The sequence below is a fragment of the Acanthochromis polyacanthus genome, chromosome 11, assembly GCF_021347895.1.
Source record: "Acanthochromis polyacanthus isolate Apoly-LR-REF ecotype Palm Island chromosome 11, KAUST_Apoly_ChrSc, whole genome shotgun sequence".
NCBI lineage: Eukaryota > Metazoa > Chordata > Actinopteri > Pomacentridae > Acanthochromis > Acanthochromis polyacanthus.
This window is the reverse complement of record NC_067123.1, coordinates 29590305-29616450: the sequence shown is the minus strand read 5'-3', so window position 1 is coordinate 29616450 and position 26146 is coordinate 29590305. Positions and strand designations below refer to the sequence as shown.

Here is a 26146-nt window from a genome sequence, read left to right as displayed (position 1 = left end):
ATATGAGAAGGGGAAAAGGATACCGGCTGTAAATGATTGAGTCAAAGAGAAGAGGAGGATAAAAACCAGGTCTCAACTGTTGACCTGAGATAAGAATGATGTGGTTGTGCAAGGCCGGCAAGCATAAACAGAACATCTCTCAGTCCGTGTGTGTCTGTGGGTGGCTTGGTGTGTGTGCGCACGTTGGCATTAGCTAAAACCTGACTGACATGTTAGCGCAGAGGCTGCAGCAGGCCATAAGCTATCAGAGAGGAGGCGAACGCCACATCATTCACCTGTCTGGAGGCTAGTTAGTGGGCAAAGTATGTGGTGATGGGCAGCATTGTACCACACAGTATGGTAGAGTGCGTGTCAGAGCCTAGTCTAGACTGACAGTGTGATTCAACACCAGAAACAAGAATATATAAAACTCTTCACAGCCGACACAGGTATTATGCAGTGAGCGGCACATTTTCTTGAAACGTGGTCAACATGGTTCAAAGATTAGCCTTGCACTAGTTCTTTAAACACTTTTGAGACGCTATTGCTGAAATATTGAACCACTGACCTAGTGTTGTGGCATTGGAGCTTTGATAGTAAAATGAACTGAGCTGGTTTAGCAGAAAATACTCGGGCAGATTGTACAGCATTGAATAAGCCACTATTTAAGTGCTTAATATGAAAGTAGAAACCACAAGAAGGCACCAGCTGTTACATTTTTCAGCTAGTTAGTGTAATACATTATATGTATACATATAACTACTGCCGGACAAAACTTTGGGTCACGTAAAAATGTCCTTTATTTTTGAAAGTAAAGCATTTTTTCAGTGAAGATAACATTAAATTAATCAGAAATCAGGTCTAGACATTGTTAAAGTGGTAAATGACTATTCTAGCTGGAAACGGCTGATTTTTAAAGGAATATCTGCATCAGCAACCTGTATTCTAATGCTACATTGTGGTAGCTAATCATCTTGAAAGGCTAATTGATGATTAGAAAACCCTTGTGCAGTTATGTTAGCACATGAATAAAAGTGTGAATTTGTGTGAAATTGCCTGGGTGACCCCACACCTTTGATATATATAAAGCAAAACTCCCGAGTTTAGCCATTAAGTTTAAATATATTTTAGTAATTTATCTTTAACAATCTATTTATATTACATCTATTACCTCAAAATGGAGAGTTGTTCTTTATTCCCATTATTATTATGAATGGATTTTATTTTGTCATGCTGTTTACTATTTCTGTTTAATTTCTTTTGAAGAATGCAATGATTGCTGCATGCAACGGAGGTCTCTGGATTCTCCCCGTGTCTCATCCTGCATGCACTACATGTACTCGTAACATCCGTTTACCAGAGCCGCCGCCTACAGCCTCCACTCCCAGCTCTCGTGTGCACCCACAGCACATACCACGCACTAACACGCACACACAGCTAATGTGTCTCAAATAGCTTGCAGCCATTTGGAAAAATGAAAAACCAATACCTTGTAAAATCAATTGTGATGCCCACCTTCAAGTGAGTGTTGGTGTGTGCGTGTTTGTGTGTCTAACTGTGCAGGAAGAGGCGGATAGCTCCCTCTTGCATACTATTCTTTTTTTTGTCTTTTTATGAATTTGAGTATGACACAGTGACAGTTTTTCTTTTATTGAAGCCTATAGCTATTTTAATCATTCTAAGAAAAATGTAACAGAATTTGTCATGTAGGTTGTTGCTTTACAGGTGAAGACTTTTGTCTACGCTGTTGTTTATTAAACAATGCACTGTTAAAAGATACAGATAATACCTCATAAAACATTTACCCTACATACTAACCCTAAAAACACAGACCAAAACTGTAAAAAACAACATATTTTTCTAATTAGCTATTCATTCTTTTACAATGGTTGACTGTAGAATTCCAGTTAATATTCTAATTATGTATAATATAGTTATTATATTCAAAGAAGCAACAACCAAAATCTTATTTTACATATCTGACATTATTTAAAGATAAATTGTGTATATTAAGAACTGAAAAATAGTAAATTATTATTTTATTGTTTGCATATTGATTAATTAAAATTTTTTAGCACATTTTCTTAGTTTTGTTCTTGCAAAATCACAGAAAATTAATCATTTCCTTGTTGACTGTAAAAAAACAAACAAAAAGCTGTCCATAATGTACATGTCCAAGTCTCCAGTTTTACAAATAGTAAAAGTAGATACTTCTACAACATGTGACTGTAAAATCAAACAGTTCAACTGTATTTAAATCAGTGAAAAATGTAATTATTTTGCAAATATTGGCCATTTTTCCTGAAATCTGTGCTGACACATTTTCAGTTTTTTTGACCCTTTTTTAAAAATACTTTTTTTACAGGGTAGTGTCTACAGATACGGACCCGTACCCGTAGCCTGTGGCCTACCGATACGGCACTTTCCATTTGCCAGACAGATACGGACCCGTACGCGAGTCTCGCGAGTCAAGAAGCTGCTAACCACTGCAAACTGTTGAAAGGTAAGCTAGGGTTAGGTTTAGGGTCCGTACCTGTAGTACCGATGCTACGGGTCCATACCTCTAGCGTCTACCGGGAGTCATGTGACCAGATCTCGCATGTCTGATTGGCAAATGCAAAGTGCCATATCCGTAGGCCACAGGCTACGGGTACGGGTCCGTACCTCTAGCAACTACCTTTTTACAGTGAAAAAAGTAGGCCTCTTTTCATTTTTACATCATTATTCTATGTGTTTTGACATATTGTGATTTAATATTGTAAAAACATATTCTCAAAATATTGATTCCATCCACTTTTATAAATTGCTGAAATGTGAGTAAGAATCAACATCATACAATCTAAAAGCCTCATCTGAAATGTGTTCAGCCCTGTCGCACTCAGCAGAGTGACTGTACACTCACACACCTGTTCAAGCCTGTGTAGGGAGCTGTAATGCGTCTATACTATGAAGTGTGAATCTGAAGCCACTTTGTTTTTTGTGTGCTATCACCACGTCTGATCTCTGCTAGTATTCAAGTAGCAATATGTTCTCCATCTCGCACAGCTAAATTGCGGTAGAGTCGAGCGGATTCACTCGTCTCCGTTTAACACCCAACTCACCCACCCAAAAATGAGATGACTTCACTGTGCTGCCTCGCGCCCGCTTTCCATAATTGGAGGAAATAGGTTGTTGTTTGTCCCCAGCACATGCTTGACTGAGCGCTATGACAATCTCTTACGAAGTGTGGATGTGCGTAAATACTGCATGTCTGGATACAGTGCGGGATGCACGCATGGGGCTTGATGACTGGCACATCAGCCCTATCTTGTCTTTTCCTTGCTCGCCCTCCTTGCCTGTCGGTGTCGTTCTCTCCAGCGGCTTCTCGCTCAACTCCTCCCCGATCTACCTACAATATTTATCTCTTTCTTCCTCCTTCCTCCTAGTGCTAATGAGTTCTGGATGTGGACCGTGTGGGGTCCAAAGCTTCTCCCATACTGCTGTCTCTCCAGTTGGATGCCCCCATGGTGCACCAAATGCCTCTCTTGAATATTGAATAAACCCCTGGACCACCTCTGTGCTTCCTGATCAACAGCGCCACTATTACCTATCTATTACTCTGCACGGGGTCGTGGGGTTCTGGCAGGGTGGATGGGCTTTGAATTTGTTGTGTTTTGAGCAAAGATAGAGATAATAGGCATGGGTAGGTTGAACGTTTGAAGTTGTTTGATGCGATCCCATGAGAATTTTTCCTTTCGGTTTTATAACTTGCTGCGTTACCTCAAAGCACCTCTCAGAAGGAGTTTTATTTTAGGATGCATCCAATCAAGGTCTCACACTCTGGTAACTTGATTGCAGGAGTGTAAAAGTCATCGTGGCCTCAGTTTGCCCCCCTGAAAATTTGGGAAGGACTGTGTGGGAATTTCACAGAAACCACTTGTTTCTTTTTTGGGGGATTCAATAATGTTGCAAAACAATATTCAGATTCACTCATAGGATGTTTTGTCGGATGTGAGTGTTGCCTCCTTCAGTGGTAAGTAAAATTAGCTTCCTGCAAAGTTTGCCATTGCACTGAATATATTTAGAGGAAGTGATTCATCACTGTATGTGATTAGCTTTGCTTGTACTGACTTGAACTGATGCTGAAGTTGAAATCAGTGGGGGGTTTTTGTATTGTTTTCCACAAAACTTAGATTTATAGATATTTCTACTCACAAATTTGACTAACCCCAGCAAGCAGGTCATGCTCACACAACATGGACTGACATTACCGACAAGTTTGTATCATGTTTAAAATTTAATCTAATATTCAAATTAAGCTTTAGGAGTATCATATTTTCAAATAATGTTGCTAGAAGGTTAAAAGCTATTGAAGGCACAGTGTTGTTTAGCAATAATATGTTCCTGTGATGTGAAACATAGACATTAGATCTTATGTCAACATTATTTAATGATGTTTCAGGGATGTTTTATGAGGTAAAGCATTACAGAATGTTCTTCGAGAAAACATTCTCACAATGTTAGATGATGACAAAGGAAGGACATCCTCAATGCAACCTTCAGAAAACATTTCAAGAATGTTCGGGCAAAAATGATCTAACAATGTCAAAACCAAACATTTTTTGAATGTCTGTAGTCATCCCACTTTTAAGAAGAACGCTCTGAGAACTCAAAGACAACATCTCACCAAAAACATGACTGGAACTTTGCAGAACATCCTCAGAGCATTATGAGAACAAATAAATCCTAGCTGGGACACTTATTTTCAAATCCCTGCTACTGGATAAGAGTTAAACATTGGCCAGTTAACATCAATTTTCTGTTTGTATAACTATTTGAATGGATATTTAAACTCCAGCTGCCTCTCACTCCTCTCCATATGAGGCATACGCACAGTTTTTTGTGCAATTTAGAAAACATTTGCGGTGCTGTGAGACAACCACAGCTCTAAATGAGTCAGTTATGTAACACCTTTGGTGAAATAAACATGAAAGGTGTCAGCAAATCACTGTGAGGTGAGCTGATATTTACCGACCATTCATTTTTTATCTAACTTCTCTGTGATAGCCACTTCATTATTCAAAGGCCAACCACACAATTAGCAGCAGCAGATCCTATTGCGAGGGAGCCCCGCGAGGACCGATCAATGCTATTAGATCTGTCAATGTGATTAGACACACTCCTGCATCTTCCTTTTTCTCATGCTAGTGCAAAGGAAGGTTGTTGTTGACTGTAAATGGCTGTATTTATATAGCGCTTTTATCCAAAGCGCTTTACATTATACGTCACATTCACCCATTCACACTGATGGCGGAAGCTGCCATGCAAGGCGCTAACCACGACCCACCAGGAGCAATTAGGGGTTCGGTGTCTTGCTCAGGGACACCTCAACATGAGCTCGACGGGCCGAGGATCGAACCAGCAACCTTCCAGTTACAAGAAGGCCACTCTACCCACTGAGCCATGCCGCCTAATGTATACATTGATAAGCAGTCCCATGTCAAATAAGGCAGGTGTTTTGCGGAAGATATAAACAAAGAGACATTTGCAGAGGATGTTGGTAATAAGTGTTTTAAACAGATATACTTAGCTCATTAAGTGCAACATTCTTCTGTGGCTGTCTATGGCAAGGCCAGACTCGCAACATCTAACTCCTGCGAGAAACGCTAAAAACCAGCAAAGCGACAAGCTATCAAATGGACTGTCAGTTGGTCGAGCTCATTTTTCTCCGCACTAACAGTGCAGCTCCATCAATGGCAGTATTGGCTTGTCAGTGGTTGGTCAACCCACCACTTTATCAGGACTGTAAAATCCTACTGACTTTCAGGATGGTTGCTGCTTGATTGGATCAGCTCTGCAGTCTGAGCTCACCTTAAATAACCATAATGACCAATCCCTCAACCTACCCTCACCTCAGCCACCAATCACAGCAGAGTGTTCCTTCACTGCGTCCCTCTGGTTTATACGATCCCGTGTCAGCCTCTCAGGATTCCTTAGTTTTTACTTTAGTTGGGCTATGATGTTGACATCTGTATCAGGAGTTAAGTATCTCATTTTTTCTCACTGTGGGCTTATTTTTTTAGTGCAATATACAGTCCTACACCTCTATGGCAACAGCAAAAACCACAGGCAGAAGTAGAGAGAACTCAAAGGTGTTGGCAAAAAACATGAAAAGTTGCATTTCTGCAATTACGTATTTTACAAAAACAGGGAAAAAAAGGATTCATTATGTACACCGTTCAAGTGTCTACAGGTGTTACCATTTCTGGAAAAAGGTGGCTCTAAATACAGTAGATATTTTGCTCTTTTATCTCGTCTCTTCTCTGCTCTGTATTTGTAATTTCATTTTTGTCCTGTAAGTCTTGCTTTCGTCTAAGTCACAGATAGCTTTACAATGGTGCTGAAGAGTGCAGTTTTTTTTTTAAATAAAATGTGGTTAGAACAAATTATGTAGTTTTTGCATTTTTTTTAAATTCAGACATGTGGACACAGTTTCGAGCACAGATGTGGTTAATATTGATGACTAAAGAGCACTTCACAGATGAGTAGTTCAAGAACCCTGCGAAGTTTTTTTTTTTTTTTTAGTTGCTAGCTTTGATAAATGGTGTCCTTTTGGAGATTAAAAAAAAAGATAACAGACTTCCAAACATGCTGGCAGGTTTGGAGTTCAGATGGACAGATTGTTGAATATTTCAGTTTTTGACCACATTTCATCCAAAATACATCACATTGCCTCAACGGTGCTTAGTTGTTTTTTTTCCTTCTAATTGTTAAGTTGTACAATAACAATTGGATGTTGGCATTGTCACTGTGGGCACAATAGAATGCTATAGTTGACCTTTAGATCTGTCATTTAGCTTTAGCACAGTTTTTATTCTAAATTTGCTTCATAGGACCCACAAGTGCAGAGAAGACAGCTGCTGAAGTCAACACGAGACAAGAAAAGCTGCTGTTAGAATGGACTGGAGACACTAACCGAACAGACCACAGACATTAGGCACAAGACAAACTAATGAGCTGAACAAAGCTAGACATTGGTGTCTCCCAGACTCAGCAATCAAGATCTGGAATAACGTAAAGCGATCTTAACAGGTGACGCAAAGGACGTGTCTGAGGAGTCAGTAGAAATTATGGCTCATGCAGTATCTATCCCCACAAGTAGTATTCTAGCCTGCAGGCACTATTGTGAGCTCAGGACACTTTAAGAATGAAACCTTGGACAGAGTTGCAAGTGTTGAAGCCCTTAAAAGAAACAGCCAGTGACTGACTTAAGAAATCTGAAATGTAATCCTTTCTCCCGGTTAAGTGTCATGGAACTGGACACACAAAACCTTGTTCACTCAACTATACCTTGTGAATCAGCAGTAAACATCTCATCTTACCCTCTCCCTCCCTCGCCCTTCTCTCATTTTTTCTCGTCTGTGCATGAACATAAAGTCGAGCTCGATTGTGCTTTGAATAAGTTCAAACTGAGGAGCAGCCAGGCTTTTGTATTCACTTGAAATATATTGTGATAAGCAGCTGTGAGTACGGAATGTCTAAATAGATCACCACTGCGATGGGATCAGTGATTCGCCTCGAGTCTTTGCAAAAAAAACCAAAAACGTTGCGTCTCAGTGGGACCAGACGGATCCTCAGTCGTATTACTGAGAGCCTCGGTGACCTTGTAGCGAGATGTGAGGGAGAAGCTGCCCGGAGCCCTTTGACACAGTTTTAATTACTACTTGCAAAGGAAGGTTGCTGTAGTTGGTGTGAGATCTGAGAGAGAGAGAGAGAGATGTGATTAGTGTGTTTATGTGTGTGTGAATGCGCCTTAACCTGTGCGTGATCTGTGTGTAGATGCACACTGCATGTGGAAATCTGACACTGGAGTAGAGTGCTCCACCAAAAACCATCCTATTCAGGCCGGTCCTCTTTAAAACCCTCTTACATAAGCCACTACTCTCAGATGTGTGATATCATGGAACTATTTTTGGCTTTTCCTCTGAAAAAGGCTGTTCAGAGTTAGATAAAGACTCGTCTATTCTTTAAATAATACACTGGATCTCCCTCTCATCTTGACTGTCTTAATACACTGTCCCCCATAAAAATGGTGCTACAGCTGGCTTGGATTGACCCGTACAGTTCAACTTCCTTGAGATCTCAGAAGAAGAAGAATTAATTTTATATTTGTAAACTTAAACCCTTCTATCTGCTGACCTGGATTCGCTGCCCAAACAAGACTTTTTGTCACTGTCCTAGATTCCTCTGGAAACTTCAAAGCGATGGAGAATCTGTTATACTTGCAAACTGGCATGACGGGGCATTAAATATTATTTTCTACTTTTCATGGTGCATTTAGAGTCGGAGGAAAGCGACTGATTGATCCTGAATTTGATTTATAAAATCTAGTGTTGCATTCTTATACATTAAAACCTTTCCTCAAACAAATCCAATGGCCTCGTTTTCTTTACATGTTATACTGCACTGATGTTTCTCTTGTATTTTTAATTTTTCTTTCTGGTATTGCAAGTGACCTCAAAAGAATCTCGCTCTACTGCCCATTTGTGTTATTAGAACATCCTGACAGAACAATGGATACCTTTATTTAATGTATATATTGAACCCCAAGCAGTTTCTGTGTGTTTTCTGCTCTTGTCACGTTCTAACTCAACACAAGCTCTTTTTTTTTAACTGCAATATAAAGTCCAGCACCTCCATGGATACAGCACAACTGTTATTAGAAGTAGAGAGAATTCAGAAATGTCTTTTGTGCAGTGTGATACAATTATAATGAAACTGTGGAAAAGAAGAAATTTAATTAAAATTTAAAAATTGGGAAAAACAGCAATCGGAAGATTCCTTTTATTGTCTTTTCTCACAAGGCATTTACAAAAATAAATGGGATGAAATGAAATGCTCTTTCCACACAGGTGTTGCCAATTTGTTGGTCAGTATTTTTTCATGGCTCTCTTGGGATTTTCGGTTCAATGTAATGTTATTACCAGTGAAACACATAAAACTGTAATGTCTTGGAGTTTCTCGTGAGCATAAGTCTCTCCTCAATGCAAGGAATCAGTCCGATTGTAGAACATCACAAGCTCTCACAAGCATTTCCCAGTGTGGATTACCTAAACGGGGATTAAGGTGATGCTGGGAGGCCTCTAAGACTGGTGGGCGATCTTGGATTTAGCAGTGATGGCAAGATAAAGGGGTTTCTTCGTGCCTAATTGATAGATGTGTTGTTAGAAAAAAAAAGCAGTTTTGTTGATGTGGGAATACCAGCAAAACAAGGTATATAAATCTGCATGCATCCTCCATCTAATATAGAAGCTTTTGTTTTAATGGAAACACATCAAAAGGTGGATTCCTTTTGATTTTATCTGCTTTTAAAAAAACAAAAAATAGAATTTAGCTTTCACCGTCGTCTTACGTTATGTGGTGTGTTCCCAGTTTAATTCCTGTTTTTAAGTTAGTTATTCACCTTTTTCCGAAGTACATTGTCAGCAGTAATAATGTTTCAACGAGTGTACAGTTATAACAGCAGAACTGTGATTAATGAGTAGTGAAGATGTGTCGGAGTGGATGGAGGCTTAATGAGAAGATCACATTCATCCCTAAAGTTAGGAGGTGCTTGAACTCCTAAAAGCTTCAGTACACTTTTAGGAAATCTACTAGTGTACCTCTTGGTCTCAGTCAGAATTATAATATCCTTGTGTTGATCGCTATCATGAATCACAAGTTCTGCTTAATCTCTACAAAGTATGTAATTAACCCTGCACCGATTCATATCGCTCATTAAATTAACACAGATAGGACCTTGAAAATAGAGCACGGTGCCTTATTATCTCAGCTCAGCTGCTGGCGCCTAAATATTCAACACCTTTTAAACTTGTGGTCCAAAAGTTATGCATGTTTATTTTTTTAAATTAGTGTCTACCATACCAAAAACAGATCCATGACCTACCTTCATCTAAATATGTAAAATGTCATGATTCCACAAATAAAAAAGATAGGATGATGCCACTTGGCTATTGTTTAAGTCATTCAGTCAAAACGTACTAAGCTAAGTTAAACAGAAAGTGGTAGATTTTTGTCTGTGTGTGTGCATGCTGGCCTCTTACACTGTACACACTTGCAAATTCTAATCTTAATGCAAAAATTAATTACAGCTACTTTTGCCTCTGGAGGACATTCATGACCCATTGTTGAAAATGTGCAAAGTGGAAGACGGGAAACAACACTTGATTAGCATGGAAGTGACAAACGAAAGATGGGATGGGTGGAAAACAGAACAGTTGTGATTGTAGCCTATGAATTGTGTGTGTTTTATACAGAGAAAATACTTAATTCATTATATCTCTTAAAGTGGCAACTGTGCAGCATTTGTACAAGTTCTTGCCATGTTCCATGAATATGATTTCAGGAAATTAATTACTCAGTAAATCTTAAGCTGATTCTGGTCTAAATTAAAACACTCATGTTGCACACTCAAAAACTTTTCCAACTTTGTTGTATTCAGCAAAGCCCTAAGCATGTCTGCTGTGTCAGATTTTCACGTCATTAGCTTGTTAATGCTTTGGAAAAGTACTTACAGGAAAAAAAGTTTGCTTTTCACACAACTTTGGCACACTGTTTTTGCGAACAAACTGATTTACAGGAGATGCACTTTAAATTTGCTTAGGTCTGCAGCAGTTCAAGTGAATAATATGTGTCTGTAAAAAGGCAATTAGTGTTTGAGGTTCAGCATATTTTATTTTTCGTTAGGTGTGTGTGTGTGTCAGGAATCGGATTCAAAGCGCTCACATGTGAAGAGCGGAAACGCTTTCAACTTAGCAACCCGGAGATGAATCAAATTGCTAAGCTGCTTTCCTCTTGTCATCAAAACATACACAAACACACAGGAACAGTGACTCACAAACCTATGCATGCCTCCCGGCCTCACACACACACACACACACACACACACACACACACACACACACACACACACACACACACACACACACACACACACACACACACGGTGCGAATCCAGCTTGAAAGGTCAGACATGCAGGGGTCATCAATTCCACACAACATTTACACATCTATTTACAGTTAGGCTTTGAAGCGCCGACTTCACTGACATTTGAAGTAATGTGAAAGAGCTGTTTTGTTCACACCTTCAGACTATGAATGAGCGTCTGTACATATTTGTCATGGCCACATTCCCGTGATTTAATCCCCGAGCTAACACAGGCCACTGACCAAAGCAAGGGCGCATCTCAGTTCTGTCATCCAGAGCATTAAGTTCATTGACACCGTTCTTAACAGCGCCACTGACAACAACAACAACAGCTCAAGTGAAAGCAGCTCAATGTGACGGCGCAGATGGACTCCTTGCTCATTGGGTTTCTTCCACTTTTGTCTCTACAGCTGTCCTTTGCAGCAACAACCCCGGTACTGGCAGACAAGAAAAAGTACCCAAACTTCTTCCGCACCGTCCCGTCGGACAACGCTGTGAATCCAGCGGTGGTGAAGTTTCTCAACGTCTACAACTGGACTCGTGTGGGGACCCTCACCCAGGACGTTCAGAGGTTCTCAGAGGTCAGTTCTCGATGTTTCGTCTTTAAAGAGGCCAGATTTTAGACAAAGAACATGAGGAAACACAGTGAGGTACTGCAGTTCAGAGTTTGCACATGTGAAATATGCAGCATTCTTTATATATTCTCAAATATAGATAGAATGATGCTCATATTGTCATAAATAAATAAACTAGGGCTATTCAAATAATTACCCTAAAATGATTTTGGCCTTCAAAAGTTTTCTTTTTCTTTAATTTCTCTATTGTTTGCAAAACCCCTGCAGCTCAGCCTGGAAAATTGTCCTACCACATAGATTACCAAAGCATTGGATACAGGAGGCCACGGTTTTTAGATCTTGTAGTTAAGGATAAAGACAAACAACCTAAACCATAGTTCAGGTTGGAGGCCATGCTCTAGGGCAGGGGTGTCAAACTCAGTTCCTGGAGGGCCACTATCCTGCATGTTTTAGATGTTTCCCTCTTCCAACACACCTGATTCAAATGATCAGCTGATCATCAAGCTCAGCAGAAGCCTGATAACGAGCCTGATCATTTGAATCAGGTGTGTTGGAAGAGGGAAACATCTAAAACATGCAGGATAGTGGCCCACCAGGAACTGAGTTTGACACCCCTGCTCTAGGGTCTCTTTCTCTTGGTCGGTGCCCAATGTGCCATGTTCTGACCTACGTTTCCTAACTGTGCCTTTGAGGTTTCAGAGCCTGTGTCAGTGGGATCAGAAATATCTATGAATGACTATTTCATAGACAGATCTTTCTATTTTATTTGAATGATGCTATTAAAGCTCTCTGTGTACTGCTATTTAATCAGTAAATTCATCCAATAAATCACCCATTTGTATTCATTCAGTCAAGCAGATCCATCATTGATATCAGAGACGGCTATGATAATATCTTGGCAATGACAAATGAGTGGAATTTATCAGCAAAAATCAAAAAGTAGATGCTGGATTTGATCATAGTGATAGTTAATTGTTAAAGGGAAACTGCACGGTTTCTCTTTCTCTCTGTCTATTCTGTGTTTTTGAAGAATATAGAGCAAGTGCACAGCTGACGTTTCACACTGCTCAGAGGATATATAAATACTTAATAACACTGCTTTGCAATATGACCTTCACCACACACAGTCTCAATAGAAAACCATGTTTAGTGTGGACTTATTTACAAATCCACGCTGTAACAGCACTGTTAACAGGTGTTTGTGTGTTGCATACAAGTTTTTAAAGTCAGTGTAGTTTAATACATTCCAGCATTGCCGGTTTTATGCCTCTTCTTTGTGAGAATTGTTTTCATGTTGTGAAGGTGGAGGTTGGCATCTCCCCATCATAAGGCAGTGAAAATATTCTCATCCAGAGAGATTTTTATCTTGCAGCTGCACAAGCTAAGAGTCGTAACAGCATTGAGCGTTTATTGCTATATTTTTAATTTTTTTTTTACTGGTATTATTAGGATGATGCCATGATTTGAGACTTGATTTTGAGCAGGTGGTAATCAGTTAAAGAGCCCATGCTGTGCTCATTTTGGGGTCTACAAGAATATGTTTACATGCTTTAATGCACTTTTTTTTTTCTTATACTGCACATTGTGCTTCAGCCTTAGTCTGAAACATTTAATTTTAGCTCCTTTGTCTATAAAGGCTCCAGGCTCCCAACTAGAAAAGCCTGACAAAAGTGAGGTAACATTGGTTATAACCCTGCAGCCCTGGCAGAAGGGTGTTACATGGTGTTGCAAATAAGTAAAAGAAGAAAGAGAACGGACAGGCAGATAAGAGTAAGTATTTTCTATGGGATTAAGCAACTTCCTGTGGTGTGCACGTTGGTAGTTTGCAGAACTTTTACATGCACAAAAACACTAAAACTCAATCAGGGAAAATGAACCCAAAAAGTAGCCTAGCCGCGCTAGAGCCATGCTCTGAAGACGCAAGGGTCTAGGCACACTCGACAGGGAGGGAGGCGGGCTAAAAGGTTGTCTATCAAATCACTCTGCAGCAATTGGGTAGGTATACAACCAATCAGCGCAACGAATAGGCTCCTAGAGCGCCGGAAATCAGAGGATGTGGTAATTCGGAGAAGCCTTATTTATACAGTCAATGGGTGAAGCTCAAGTATATTACAGACATGTTAACAGAAAGATTATTCAGACTCGGTGCTAATAGAGCTCAACGACTGTTGTCGTTTTTGTTGTCGACCCTAGCAGAGAATTAAATTCGTTGCCATGGGTTGTCTAGCGCGGCTAGGCTAGTTGTTTCTGGTTGTTTCTGTCAGAATCGTCGCGCCTCTGTCGTCACTTAGTTACGCCCGCCTTCTGACTCTACACTTCATGGTGATTGGTCCGGCCAGTTTTAGGAGCATCCAATCTCGAGCCTTATGGAGGGTAACTAGACCCACCCTGGCAGAGAATTAAATTCATTGCCGTGGGTTGTCTAGCGTGGCTAGGCTACCCAAAAAGCACAACATGGGCTCTTTAAATTAAATGTGTTCTCTAGTTATTGACTTTGGTAGCATGGAACTGTTGGGTTTGAGGGAGTGCATTGTACAGTTGTAAATTGTAGAAATGAACATTCAAATACAGCCATATACAGGAGAAATGCAAAAACATATAATACATAATATGCACCATATTCTATATTGCATATATCTGGTATGTAATATATATCCTGTGCTGTTGTGAGTTAACATCTTTTGTAACTCAAAAGAAAGAAAGAAAATAGATGATCCAGTATTCACACTCTCTTCACGCCTTTACGGCCTGTTGCAAGGAGCTGAGAGAGGAGATCAGCATTTTCCTCTTCTGTCTAATCCTGTTTTTCCAGCATTACTTTTTATTTGTGGTAGTTTCCACACATACAACTGAGATTAACAGCATAAATGCCTTTTGAAGAGACTGTATTAAACCATTATTCCAATTTTTAAATTATATTGCACACTTTCAGTTGGCTTATGCCCCCCCCAATCACCGCAGGAGTAGTATTCATTTGGCCAGATGATGTAATGACTGTAAAATACAATCTAAAAAGTATATGCAAAGTCAAAAAAAGAAACAAAAAATAACTGCACCTTAAGATCACAAACAGTGGTGTGATGTGTTGTACAGTGTGCCAAAAATACTGCATCACCTCTGTTTAACAAAATTGCCTCTGCAGCTGGGAGCAGATATCCTGGGTGGCGAGGTCTGTGTGACATTTTAGCTTCCTTTTATATTACTACGTTCCGTCTGTTCTGTATTTCCCTCTCCTTTTAAATAAGCAAAATGCAAAATCCAGCCTACATTACTGGAAGCAGGCAAAAGTAATTTGGGGAAAGATGAAGAACATTATCTGTGTTGACTCAGCACTTGTGGTTAACTCTCTCGTTGTTGGAGCTGAAATATATCTTAAAGCTAGGGGACATGTTTTGAAAGTTGTGGTAAGTTGGATTTCAGCTTGGGAACGGGAGACGTACACACATTTGCGTTACCATTCGAAATCTCCTCTATTATGAGCAGCTAGCAGCTTTTTTTCTGCAAAGCGAATTGGCATAAACCAGATTTAAGTTCCAAATCTTTAGCTCAAGATATTAAAAGTTCAAAATCGTGTTATATGGAAAAGTCTGCTAATTAGCAAGACAAACAGATTCCCACTTGTGGGAGGGTTGAACATTAATTTCATCACACCTTTGGATAATGACACAAACTCGTCGTGGAAACATATCACATCACCAAAACGGGAACACTTAGACATAAAGAGTCGCGTCAGATGCATTGAAAGTATGAATTTGAGAAACGTATTGTGAGCTCTTGCCTCCAGGCCCTGGTTGAAAACAATCTGCTCAGCAGCCACAGGGTGTGAGGTGGGGGTGTGTGTAAGAAGTCTCGCAGCAAATCTCAGAGAGACCAAATCCCTTTATCGCTCCCCTCCTGAAAGCACCAAGGCGCTTAGGATGGGAGGAAGACAGACGGCCCGATTCAATCAACCTGCCACGAGATTGGCCTCTAATCCTGATTTTCAAATATGCAAGCATTGCTTCCATACTTCATGATTCATACAATCCTCTGTCAAGTTCAGAGCATGCTGTGTTTTGGTTCATAAGGAAAGCACAGCAGCGTGTAGCAACGCGAATGCTTGACGAGATGCGAAGTAGTAAATGTTGTTTGTGTATTGCCAGAATACAGAAAAAAAATCATTTTCTCATTGCATAAAAACGGTATGATTTCATTACACTGAGCAGTGTCTTGTGTACAATATTTGTATGGAGCTGATCATACTGTACATATTTTATACTCTGAGTAATAATTATTGTTGAGTGATTTGTTATTTGTCATTTGCTGTGTTTTTGTTGTATCAAAAGAAATGTTTATGTAAATAGTCAACCCACGTTAGAAACATTTAGAAACACAAAAACAGAGAATCAGCTCAGCAGTGGGCTGGAGTGATCATAAATCCTGTTAAAAAAAAACGCTGCTGTGATCAACTTTTAAAATATATCTGCACGTATAATATATGATCTTTCAACAATCAAATCTGTTGTATTCTAAGAGTGATTTTTTTAATGTTTACCCTAATAAACTTTCATGACTTCGGAAGCTGATTTCCAACTTTTCCACTGTACTAAAATTAATGCAAACCTGCAACTGTTACTGAATGATTAGAAATATAATAGCTTGCTTTTTGTGGTAGTAAATCATCCTATTTTGTAATAGCTATCATCACTTCCTCTGCACAGGCTTTGGACAAAAAATACTATTGTTTGTGCTGTGTCAAGTCCTGGATATGGATTCAGGAACACTCCTGAGCACACAAAGTAGTACTGTACTGTTTATACTGTACATTATGCAGGTGCATACACACACAGGCACTTGCATCTGCATAATGAGTGGACGACTGACTGTATTATAATTTCCAGCACCTCTACATCGGCCTTTTTAATTCTGTGCCATACTCTCTCCCCCGTCTGATCTGCAGTGCAGCTTCCCAGGGAGACTGCTCACAAGGTTAATGTTATGTAACACTTGTTAAGGATTCAGTCGGTGGCATGCACATCACACACATACAGTACAGCGTCCCCACAGAATGCAACCTGTAAGCTAAAGCCAGCTCGTCAGTTCTATTCTTAGACACCCACTGAAACACACACGCATCCTGGCTGTGGATGGACACCGATGTTCCATTAATGGGGAGGTTGGTGGTTTATTGTGGTGAGAGATGAGTAAAGCCTGGGTATTTGTGTGTGTGTGAAAGGTGCATATTCACACAAACACACACGCACAAACACACAGCAATCAACATTATTGAGATTGCCAGACAAACAGGGCTCACTCAGGAACAGCAATCATCAGTCAGTCGGATGACAGACCTGACTGAGAACAGGATTAGGACTCTGTCCTCTGCCTCGAACCCTTTGAGCTTGAGCGTTTAATTACGCGATGATCACTGATAAATCTAGCAGAAGTTACCGTCTCAGCACCTGCTCTGTCTCACTTCCTCTCTGTCCTTCTCTCCCGCTCATAGATGTCTTTGCTTACAACCTATAATCGACTTAGCTGTTACCCCTGTTTGTGTCCTTTACAAATTTGCCTCAGCAACCAGCTTCTGTTCATTCTAAATAACCATGCGATGCTGTGTAAACTCATCTCCAGAATGACTCATTCATGCTATTGTACAGGACATGTAAGGCCACGAGACAAGCCATTTGTGCAGCCATTTGTCACGCTAGTTTGTATAAGCACTGGACCGGCATTATAGTCCGAACTGTGGGATTTGCATCACGATTTGCAGGGCGATGTAGTGCACCGTGTGAGGGACAGATGTGTGCAGGGACCCATCACATTACCACATTTGCGAAACCCAAATTGCATGAAAATGTACCTGTCACGTCTTGTTTTGTTTCTCCCTGTCCTGAATCTAGCAGTGGACACACAAATAGAATACATTCTAAAAGTGTGGATGCACAGACAGATGGAATGAAACAAAAGCGCCTGCATATGTGACACCGATAAGCACACGTGAACGTACAGTCGGACTCGTAATTGCAGAGGCAGTGTGAACATGTTCGGAGAGGATGTATGAATGATGTGAGGTTTGACCACCCCGGTCTGTTTGTGTCATAGCGTCATGCTTGAACTATCTGAATCATCAAACACTGCTCAGTTGTTTGCATCAGGGCCTTCTCTTTAGTCCGTCTACAGCTGCCTGGAGGCTGTGATTCTGGTCCTGAACAGCTTGCCGTCATTGAGGGGGAAAATGAATTCCCACGGTATCCCACAGGCCAGTGGCATTGGCTATCTGCCTGCTGATGTTCAGTGGCGGTTTGTTGGTGCACCAGGACAGTGATGGTTAATACTGAAGTATTCAATTCTCCTTTTGGAGTGGCACAGACCAATCAGTGGCCAACAGAAATGCTTGTTTACATATTTTTGTTGCTGTTAAAATGAATGATTTGCCAACTTTTTTTCACCAGAACCTAGCTCAAGGACAGTGTATTTGATTATATTTGTGGCGGAGATTAATTTCAGAGCACGTATGACCAGTGAATGCAGGAAACAACATAATTCCCAAGGATTCACATACTTTCTCTTTCCCCTGTATTTATCTAATCTAATTGTCCTTGAGCACTGAGCAGTGCTTCAGTGCAAAACAAATGTGAGATCCTGTGTATAGATGTGAGATGATACCTCACTCTGTCATGTACATATCAGAAAACAATTAAAGGGAATCCCTCAATGTCCTCCACTCAGCTATTCGTCTGTAGTTTGTGTTTTTGTACGTACATAGAAGCAAAGTTTCACATACAGTGATCAGCCACAACATTAAGACCACTTTGCTGATACTGTGTAGATGCCCCTCGTACCATGAAAACACCCTTAACCCGTTGGGGTTTTGTGAAAGTTAAACCAACCATGAGCTTTCAGGTTATCCTTCTGTTTGTTGTTGGGGAAACTATTTCCATGTCGGCAAAGTGAGTTTCAAATAGCTCAGTGTAACTCTTGAAGCATTACCTAAGGGTGAAAAGGATCAGGTTTGAGGCCATCTTTGGAAGGTATGCTTGCATCCCTGAAATGCTTTGGAAAGATGGACTCTCGTGTTTTGGAGAACTAAACCATAAGGTTTCAACTTACAGCCTATTTACAATGAGGTAACATGAAAAGAGTTTGTGTTCAATATAAATGGTGCTTCTTCTTTGGGGGAGAGAGGAGTGACGTCTCTCACCCCAGCAGTGTGTTAGTTATCTTATACGAGGGAAGAACCGAGGCGTAAAATGTTCCTGACAGCCTGGACGTGGGACCTCTGTGGTTTTCCTTTGGTTTCTGCTCGGATCTTGAGGGTAGTATGGTTTGTTGGGTCGGGTATCTATGAATCAGAGCTCTTGTGGTACATCTTGTGGATGCTTGATGAGATAGTGATCTTGGACGTTTGGAGGCTGGACTAACAGCTCGGGCTCTTTTCTGAAGTTGTTCCTGAGCTGTTTGGGGCCACTTTCTCCTGCAAGGTGAGGACTCTGCGTTCAGAGAGGCTGTGCTTGATCTGCCGCGATGTTTAGGTGGGTGGTACGTGTCAAAGTAGCATCCACATGAATGCCAGGACTCAAGGTTTAACAGCAGAACATTGCATTTTAACGAGATGAGCAATGTTATTCACTTGACCTGTCAGTGGTTTTAATATTGTGGCTGTTCGGTGTAAATATATTTGTATGTGATAATGTGCTTTCTAAACTCTGCTACATCACACACATCTAAGTGATTGCATCTGACTTTCATTTTCTGTCCGTCATGAGTGGGTGTGTACTTACGGGCTGCATTTGTGTTTTACTTTTTTGTCTATGTGCCTGCACGCATGCTCACAAGTTCAGCAGGATTAGTTCTCCTCTGTATTTGCTGCCGGGGATTCCCAGGCTGCCCCAAACAATGCTGGATGTTTTTGTTACGCAGGAAAGCTGCTCACTTTTCCCCCTCCTACCAGCTCTCAATCCATCTGTTCCCTCCATTGCTCTCACTCTATCTAACTCACTCAGTCCAGCGGAACACTGATGCATTTGTCCCTTTTCCATCTCAGTGGAAGAAACACAAAATCAAACCAATAAAAATCCTTTTGTGACAGGGGTTTTACTCCTGGAGGTGAATGGCTTTGTGTTTTGAGCCTTTGTGTTGTTGTGTGTTTGTGAGGGTAGCTTGTTGTGCAGCTCAAATTTTTGCATCGCTGCATGTCTTGTCTGCATGCGATTGCTTCCTATTATTCCAGCCACCTGTGAGCTGCTCCGGCTCACTTTTACAAACAGTGGGCAAACCAGCTGCCGCCCCTCTCTTGTCCAAGTTTCCGTTTAGCGTCGCTGCAGCCGGGCCTTTTAGATCGACGCTCAGCACAACACAACAGGACATTGTACCTTGTCCGGACCACCGAGCCAATTGGTACTCAAGAGCAAAACCTGGTTGTATTGATCCGCTGTGGCCTCCCTGTTGTTTCAGCTCAGTGAGCGGCGCATTGGAGGGAATGTTTGTACAGGAGTGAGTGATGTACAGAGTGATTTAGAGTTCCCTCGAGGGTACCAGAGGAAGAGACGATTATGATAGCGGACATTTAGAGAATACATGAATGAAACAAAGTTGAGGTTGTTCAGATTCATTGATTTTTAAATGGCAACAATCTTAGCAGATACCGAGTCGCTGCAATGACTGAATTTAAGTTTCAGTGACTAATTTTAACAGCAGTATCACTAGCAGTGGTAGTAATCGTGGTGTGGCAGCTCTCACATCATTTTGGCAGGCCCCAGCAGTGACACTCCAGTGAAATGATTCTCAAACTGAAATCCAGGGAAGGTGGAAGCTTGTGGTCTCTTTATTGACTGAGAACAAGGGTTTGTAATCTGCAGGTACAACACAGAAAACAGACTCTGTATTAGCTATGTTTTGACAGATGTATGACTGTATATTTTAACAAGAACAGTTCATAGTACGAAATTCACAACTGTATTCTGTTGACATTTTCGATGTCACATCTTTCGGAGAATTCAATGAAATGGTAAACAATGATTAGTATAGAAACAAAAATAACATTCCCATCTTATTTTTGCCCTGTATTTTTATGGAAATATGAAAGTGTATTGGTTCATGAAAAACTTTTTCAGTGCAGAGGAGTTTCTTGACTTTGTTTAAACAAGACTTATCACTGTAGGTACATCATAAACTAACAGAACAGTTCCATTTTTATTGCTGTCGGTATTTTTGTCACCATTTTTTTTTTTTTAAAAGAAATAAATTACAGTAGGTGAATCAAAAAAAATAACAGAACATATATTTATTTTTATTGTAAAATATTTTTTATTCATGGGTTGTTGTTTTTTTTTATGAAAATGACAAAATCCAGGTAAGGAGTTGCTAGCACATTCTCTGTTATTTTTTTTGAATGAGTTTTTTTCAATTATCAGTTTACCATTTGTTAAAAGGAAAATGTTCTGTTTGTACACTATTAATTTAAATAAAATGTTGTCTTTTTTGCTTTGCATACACCATCAGCAGGAGAAAATGTCTTGTTTTTGATGTAGGTACACCAAAGAAGAAAGAACATTTCTATTTTGTATTTTTTAGTTTTTCTTTTTTAGACTCACTATTAAAATACAAAAAACTGTGAGCTGCCTGCACTTTTTGTATTGTCTTAAGAATTTCGTTTTGACTGTGTATTAATATGCCTTTAGAAAACTCTCAAACTACCACCCTTAATATCCACTTATCCGCCTTCCCTTTCAGTGTTTTTCACAGTTTTTTGTCAAAATATGCACTTTTTGTGTGTCTTTTTTGTCATCCATCTATTTCTGCAACTGTACTAGAAATACACACTATAGAAAACAGATTATAATATGAAATTAAGTTGACCAAACCCCTCAAACTCTGACAATAAGGAAACTACAAGCCTCTCAGAGTCAAAGTTTAAGCTAAAAGTTTGGATGGAGTAGTGTGCTCATGTATAGAAATGTGTGTGTTTAAGTAAGTTAGGGCACATAAATAATATTATAAACATTGGCACACAGAAGAATATATGGGACGCACACACACTCACCCAGTGCCTTCTTCTGTTCGCTGGTGTGTGTCGTCCCTGCCAGCTGTGCTTGCCGTGCACATTAGAGCACAAGCACTCTGTGATGTTTCGACATGCCCCGAATGCATCACCCCTGGGTGGGGGTGGAGGGGCTGTTGGCCACAGGGCATGGCCGGAGGACATAGCAGAAATCTGGCCAAAAAGAGAGAGCAGATGATGTCATCAGTGAAGCAGAAACCGTGTCTTTTTGTGGAAGGCATTTTACTGTTTAACCACAGGTGTAGCTGATGATAATAACGGCTGCTTTCCATGTAGGTGTGTCAGGGCCGCCGTGCCGTGCATGATGATTACTCACCGGCTCGCCTCACTGGAACAGAGCCATCATTAATGTTATTTGTTACACTTGTGTTTTGCTTGCTATGACAAGCCAAAATGTCTGCTGTGAAAAAAGGCCTTTTTCTCAAAAATTGTAGCTCGAAGCGGGGAAGCGAGAGGGACGAATCGTAGTATTTGTGTTGGTGAGGGGCGAGGAAGAGCGAGAGGCAGAATGATAAACCACCCCGAGCTCGCCATCCCAGTGGGGTACCTGCTCCATTCTCCACTCTTCTTTGATCGCGTTACCCGCCATTCCACTGAATCAATACATCAAAGCAGCCGCTGCAGATGCATCTACAGTGCCACACGTATATGTCTGCCTTTAGTCAAGCTTTAGATAACCAGCTAAGGTGATTTATTTGTGATTTCAAGTCTTACGCTGAGATAAACAAATTGCAAGTTGCTTTGGCAAATGCATGCTGGATATATTGTGAAAATTCAAACAAACTGAGTGAAATCAGAAGGATGACAATTTTACTGTGTTCAATAGTTGGTGTGTCTCTGAAATGCTTAAAAGTCAAACTGCTTGTCTCTTTTTTTTGTTCACAGTTTAAGGCACATCAGGCAAAAACCATCTCAGAGCATTAGATGGCCTGTATCTGTCAAGCTTTATTGCTTTATAATAGTGGGTAAAAATGGATGAATATTGTACGTGTATGAATATAAAGCCTAAAAGTGGAAGTGTTAAGTGAAAAAACCTACTATATATAGTATGGATAACTGAATATGGATAAGTGAATGAAAAACTGACAGCAGGATATTATGTGAAAGTTTATATACGTGATATGTTGGGTTTTTCTTTTTGGCAAATTGACAGTTACATTTCAAAAGTATGAGAGGATTTAAACAAACAAGAAGAATTAAACTCTCATTTTGTAGTTGCTTTTCCTGCAACATGGAACCAAATAATGGTGATGCATGCTGACTATGGATCATCAATGGATCTATGGATTTAGGTTTGACTTAGTGCTTTCTGGTAACCTGTAGGATTTTTCTGGCATTTCCCACCATTTCTCCCAGTCTGAACTGGCCAGTCCCTCAGGCACCGCAGTCTTTGTCGCCAAATGTCACTTCTGATACACACAGAATTGAGGGTCGGCTCTTTCTAGCTGACAGCGAGAAATTTCCACCGGAGGCTGTCACTTACGGACACTTTGGCACTTCAAACCAAAAATGATTGAAGCTACTAGTGTAGTCACAAGGGCATCACCTTAAGTGACCAGCTTTGAACATGGCTCAGTGAGTGTAGGCTGAAAGAAGAATGATACAAAGTCTTCGAGGGCGAGTATTTGGTCTCCAGGAAAGGGAATTGGACGGACACAGCCCTGCCAAGAAATACAGCTGTGTTGAATAATAAATAAAAAGAATGGAGGAGTGAACTTACACTGATCTTACATTATTATTTACATCATAAATTCATAAATTATCTTCTGTGCTCATGCATTTTCTCTTTTTTTCTCCGTCTCTTTCCTGCTCCTTCAGGTGAGGAATGATCTGACCAATGAGCTGGAGAAAGCAAACATCCAGATCGCAGATACAGAAAGTTTCTCCAACGATCCCTGTGTGAATGTCAAAAAGCTGAAGGTGAGTGATTTAGTGATCTAGACTTTAGGTCTGTTTAGCTTCTAATATACCAAAAATTTTAGCGTCATTTAAAAAAAAAAAGTTTAATTTTGCTGTTGCATTTTTGTCTCTATTTGTGTACGAGATGATCCTGTCTGATCGTGAATGATTAATATTTTATCCAATAAATGTCTCCCTCTGACTGGGCAGAGCCAGCCACTTCTCAGTGAGACTAGCTCTGATGAGCACACTGTAATGACTGGGAGGACTGTACAGTGACCTCCAATAACCTGCTCTGACTAATGGATGTTTGATGGGCATTAAGCATATACATACACACACATCAGCAGGATTTATTTTCTCCTGTTCTCTCAAGTGAAATGAGATCACCAGATTAGACCACTAATAGATCAATATTGAGAGATCAGGCCAGTGCATCTTTATATCAACTACTCTTGCCTTCTTGCCTGCTTGTTGAAAATTTTGCCGGAAGAAAAAGCCTAAAATTCAGGTTTAATTGCAGTGTACTGGCTTTATTCTCCAAACTATCTGCTTGCAGTTGAGCTTAACTGGTAGCCATGGCAGAAATGGCACAGTAGAAAAGCAGGAGTTGAAAAGGGTGGAGTGGAAAAAAGGATGTATTCAAGAGGAAGCAGGTTAAAAGAGGCATGCATGAGAGATGACAAGACAGTAGGCTGGAGAAGGAGCAGAAAGAAACGCTGTCTCTCCTAGAATATATGTGTAACTTTGCATGTTGCGTGCTGACATTTTAAGCCGACACCACCCGTCCTTGATCAACTCTAAATATGCAAATGGCACAAAGTCTTTCGCAGAACGTTTGGATGTGGCGAGCAGGGGGCCTTAATGGTCTGTTTCCTGTTCGTCACACCAACAGAGGTTTGCTGTCCTCCCCCCTCCGACAGCGACGTAATATGATGAGGTAGAGGCTGACACAGATTTCCTTGTGAAGGCTGGTCTTTTTCTCTTTTTTTTGGTGCACTGTTGTGTGTGTGTGTGTGTGTGTGTGTGTGTGTGTGTGTGTGTGTGTGTGTGTGTGTGTGTGTGTGTGTGTGTGTGTGTGTGTGTGTGTGTGTGTGTGTGTGTGTGTGTGTGGAAGTGTGTGCAAGGCGGGGGAGGGATAAGGAGGGCCGTGGCGTCACAGCGCGATCCACAAATAGAGCACTCACATCTGCGATATTCCAGCTGAAATATTCAAAAAGCAGACAGGCATGGCTGCTGCAGGGCATTGTAACAGCCCTCTACATTTCTCTGTCGCTTTTCTGCTTTTTGTTTTTTTTACCCCTGCTCTCTGTCCCAAGTTTCCCCGCTTGCTACCGGACAGGCTGACAAAACAAAACATCTCGAAAAACAAAAGGCAGGCGTACATACCACACTTACACACACTAACACCTACACTGCTAATTTTAGTAACGGTTGCATTCACTCTTCCTCCGTTTGAACATAAAAGATCGATTCCAGCAGGCAGTATAAAGACCGGAGCGTTTCACATTTTTTGTGACTCGGGGCCAATTTAGGACGCTTGCTTTCAATGGAGGGCCACATGAGAAAAAATGTCCTGAAATCTAAATTAAGACCAAAACACTTTATTATTTATCGTAGCTTAATTATTTATTATGCATTCAGAAGTCTTGCCCCTCCAGTATGATACACCAAGGGAGGCTTCATTTCTCTTTACACATTATTTTTTGCCTCACTGATGCAGCAGTTTTTGCGTGACAGAGTGGCCCTATTTCCCAAAAAACTTACTCTCACATACAGCTAAACCGCATTCACGTTTTGAAAGAGCGTAATGTTATTTTGAAAGAACTGGGTTTTCCCGCTGAAATATAGATCATGTTTGACACATGTTAGAAGACTGCTTCAGTTCAGGCACCAAAATCTGGATTAAAATATGACCCTTTATATTTTTTAAGCTTCTCCTCTATTTTCTGCTCCGTTCCCAGCTGTGATTGGTTGACTGAAAAGGAGCGACGGCAAAGCCATAAAATGAATGACATGTTTATTTGAAACATATTTGTAATCTGTCACGAACAAGCATAATCCGGCAGAAAGTATGTTTCCTTCAGAGCGTAATTGAGGATGCAGTTTAGTTGTAAAGAGGAACCTCCGTTCATATAATCAGTCAGTTATATTCTCAGCCACGGTTGATTTGTGAACCAACTTATGCTTTCCCCATTTAGTTACCACAATATTTAAAAATAATTTGTCCAATTTTTGTTTATTTTAGTTTCCGCACAGGTTGTAAAACTTGTTTTTCTAGTCTCTGAAATCTGATGGAAAAAGTGGTGCTTTGAAACCATTGAACTGACAAAATATCCTTTGATTGCAAAAGTAATTTATCTAATATGATTTCATATCAATGCATCACTCCTCATCAGTGTGTAGTGGCAGGGAAAATACAGTGTATATTGATAAATATGTCATAGCGGTGTGGAAAACATCCATATCCCCAACATATTCAACCTGTTTACTACTGTATTCTGATAACTGACATATTATGCAATGAAATAACTATTCTGAAATTTAACATACTGTATTGTCTTATGGGCCTAAAGGCACACAGGATCAGCTCAAGAAAAATGGCATGATTACAAGTTCGCCCATTACATACGGTCTTTTATTGATACTGATGAGACTAATAAAGCACCTCTGTTGGTCCAAATC

The 26146-nt window shown here is 40.4% G+C and overlaps 1 protein-coding gene across 1 annotated transcript in view; it reads left to right on the top strand.

The window, feature by feature from the left end:
- The window catches only part of gabbr2 (gamma-aminobutyric acid (GABA) B receptor, 2), a 207637-nt gene that overhangs the window by 94590 nt on the left and 86901 nt on the right, over window positions 1-26146 (top strand). Inside the window, exons 3-4 of the mRNA XM_022202028.2 lie at window positions 11356-11526; window positions 23381-23482. Coding sequence (XP_022057720.1) covers window positions 11356-11526; window positions 23381-23482 — 273 coding nt within the window. The remainder of the gene's footprint in view (window positions 1-11355; window positions 11527-23380; window positions 23483-26146) is intronic.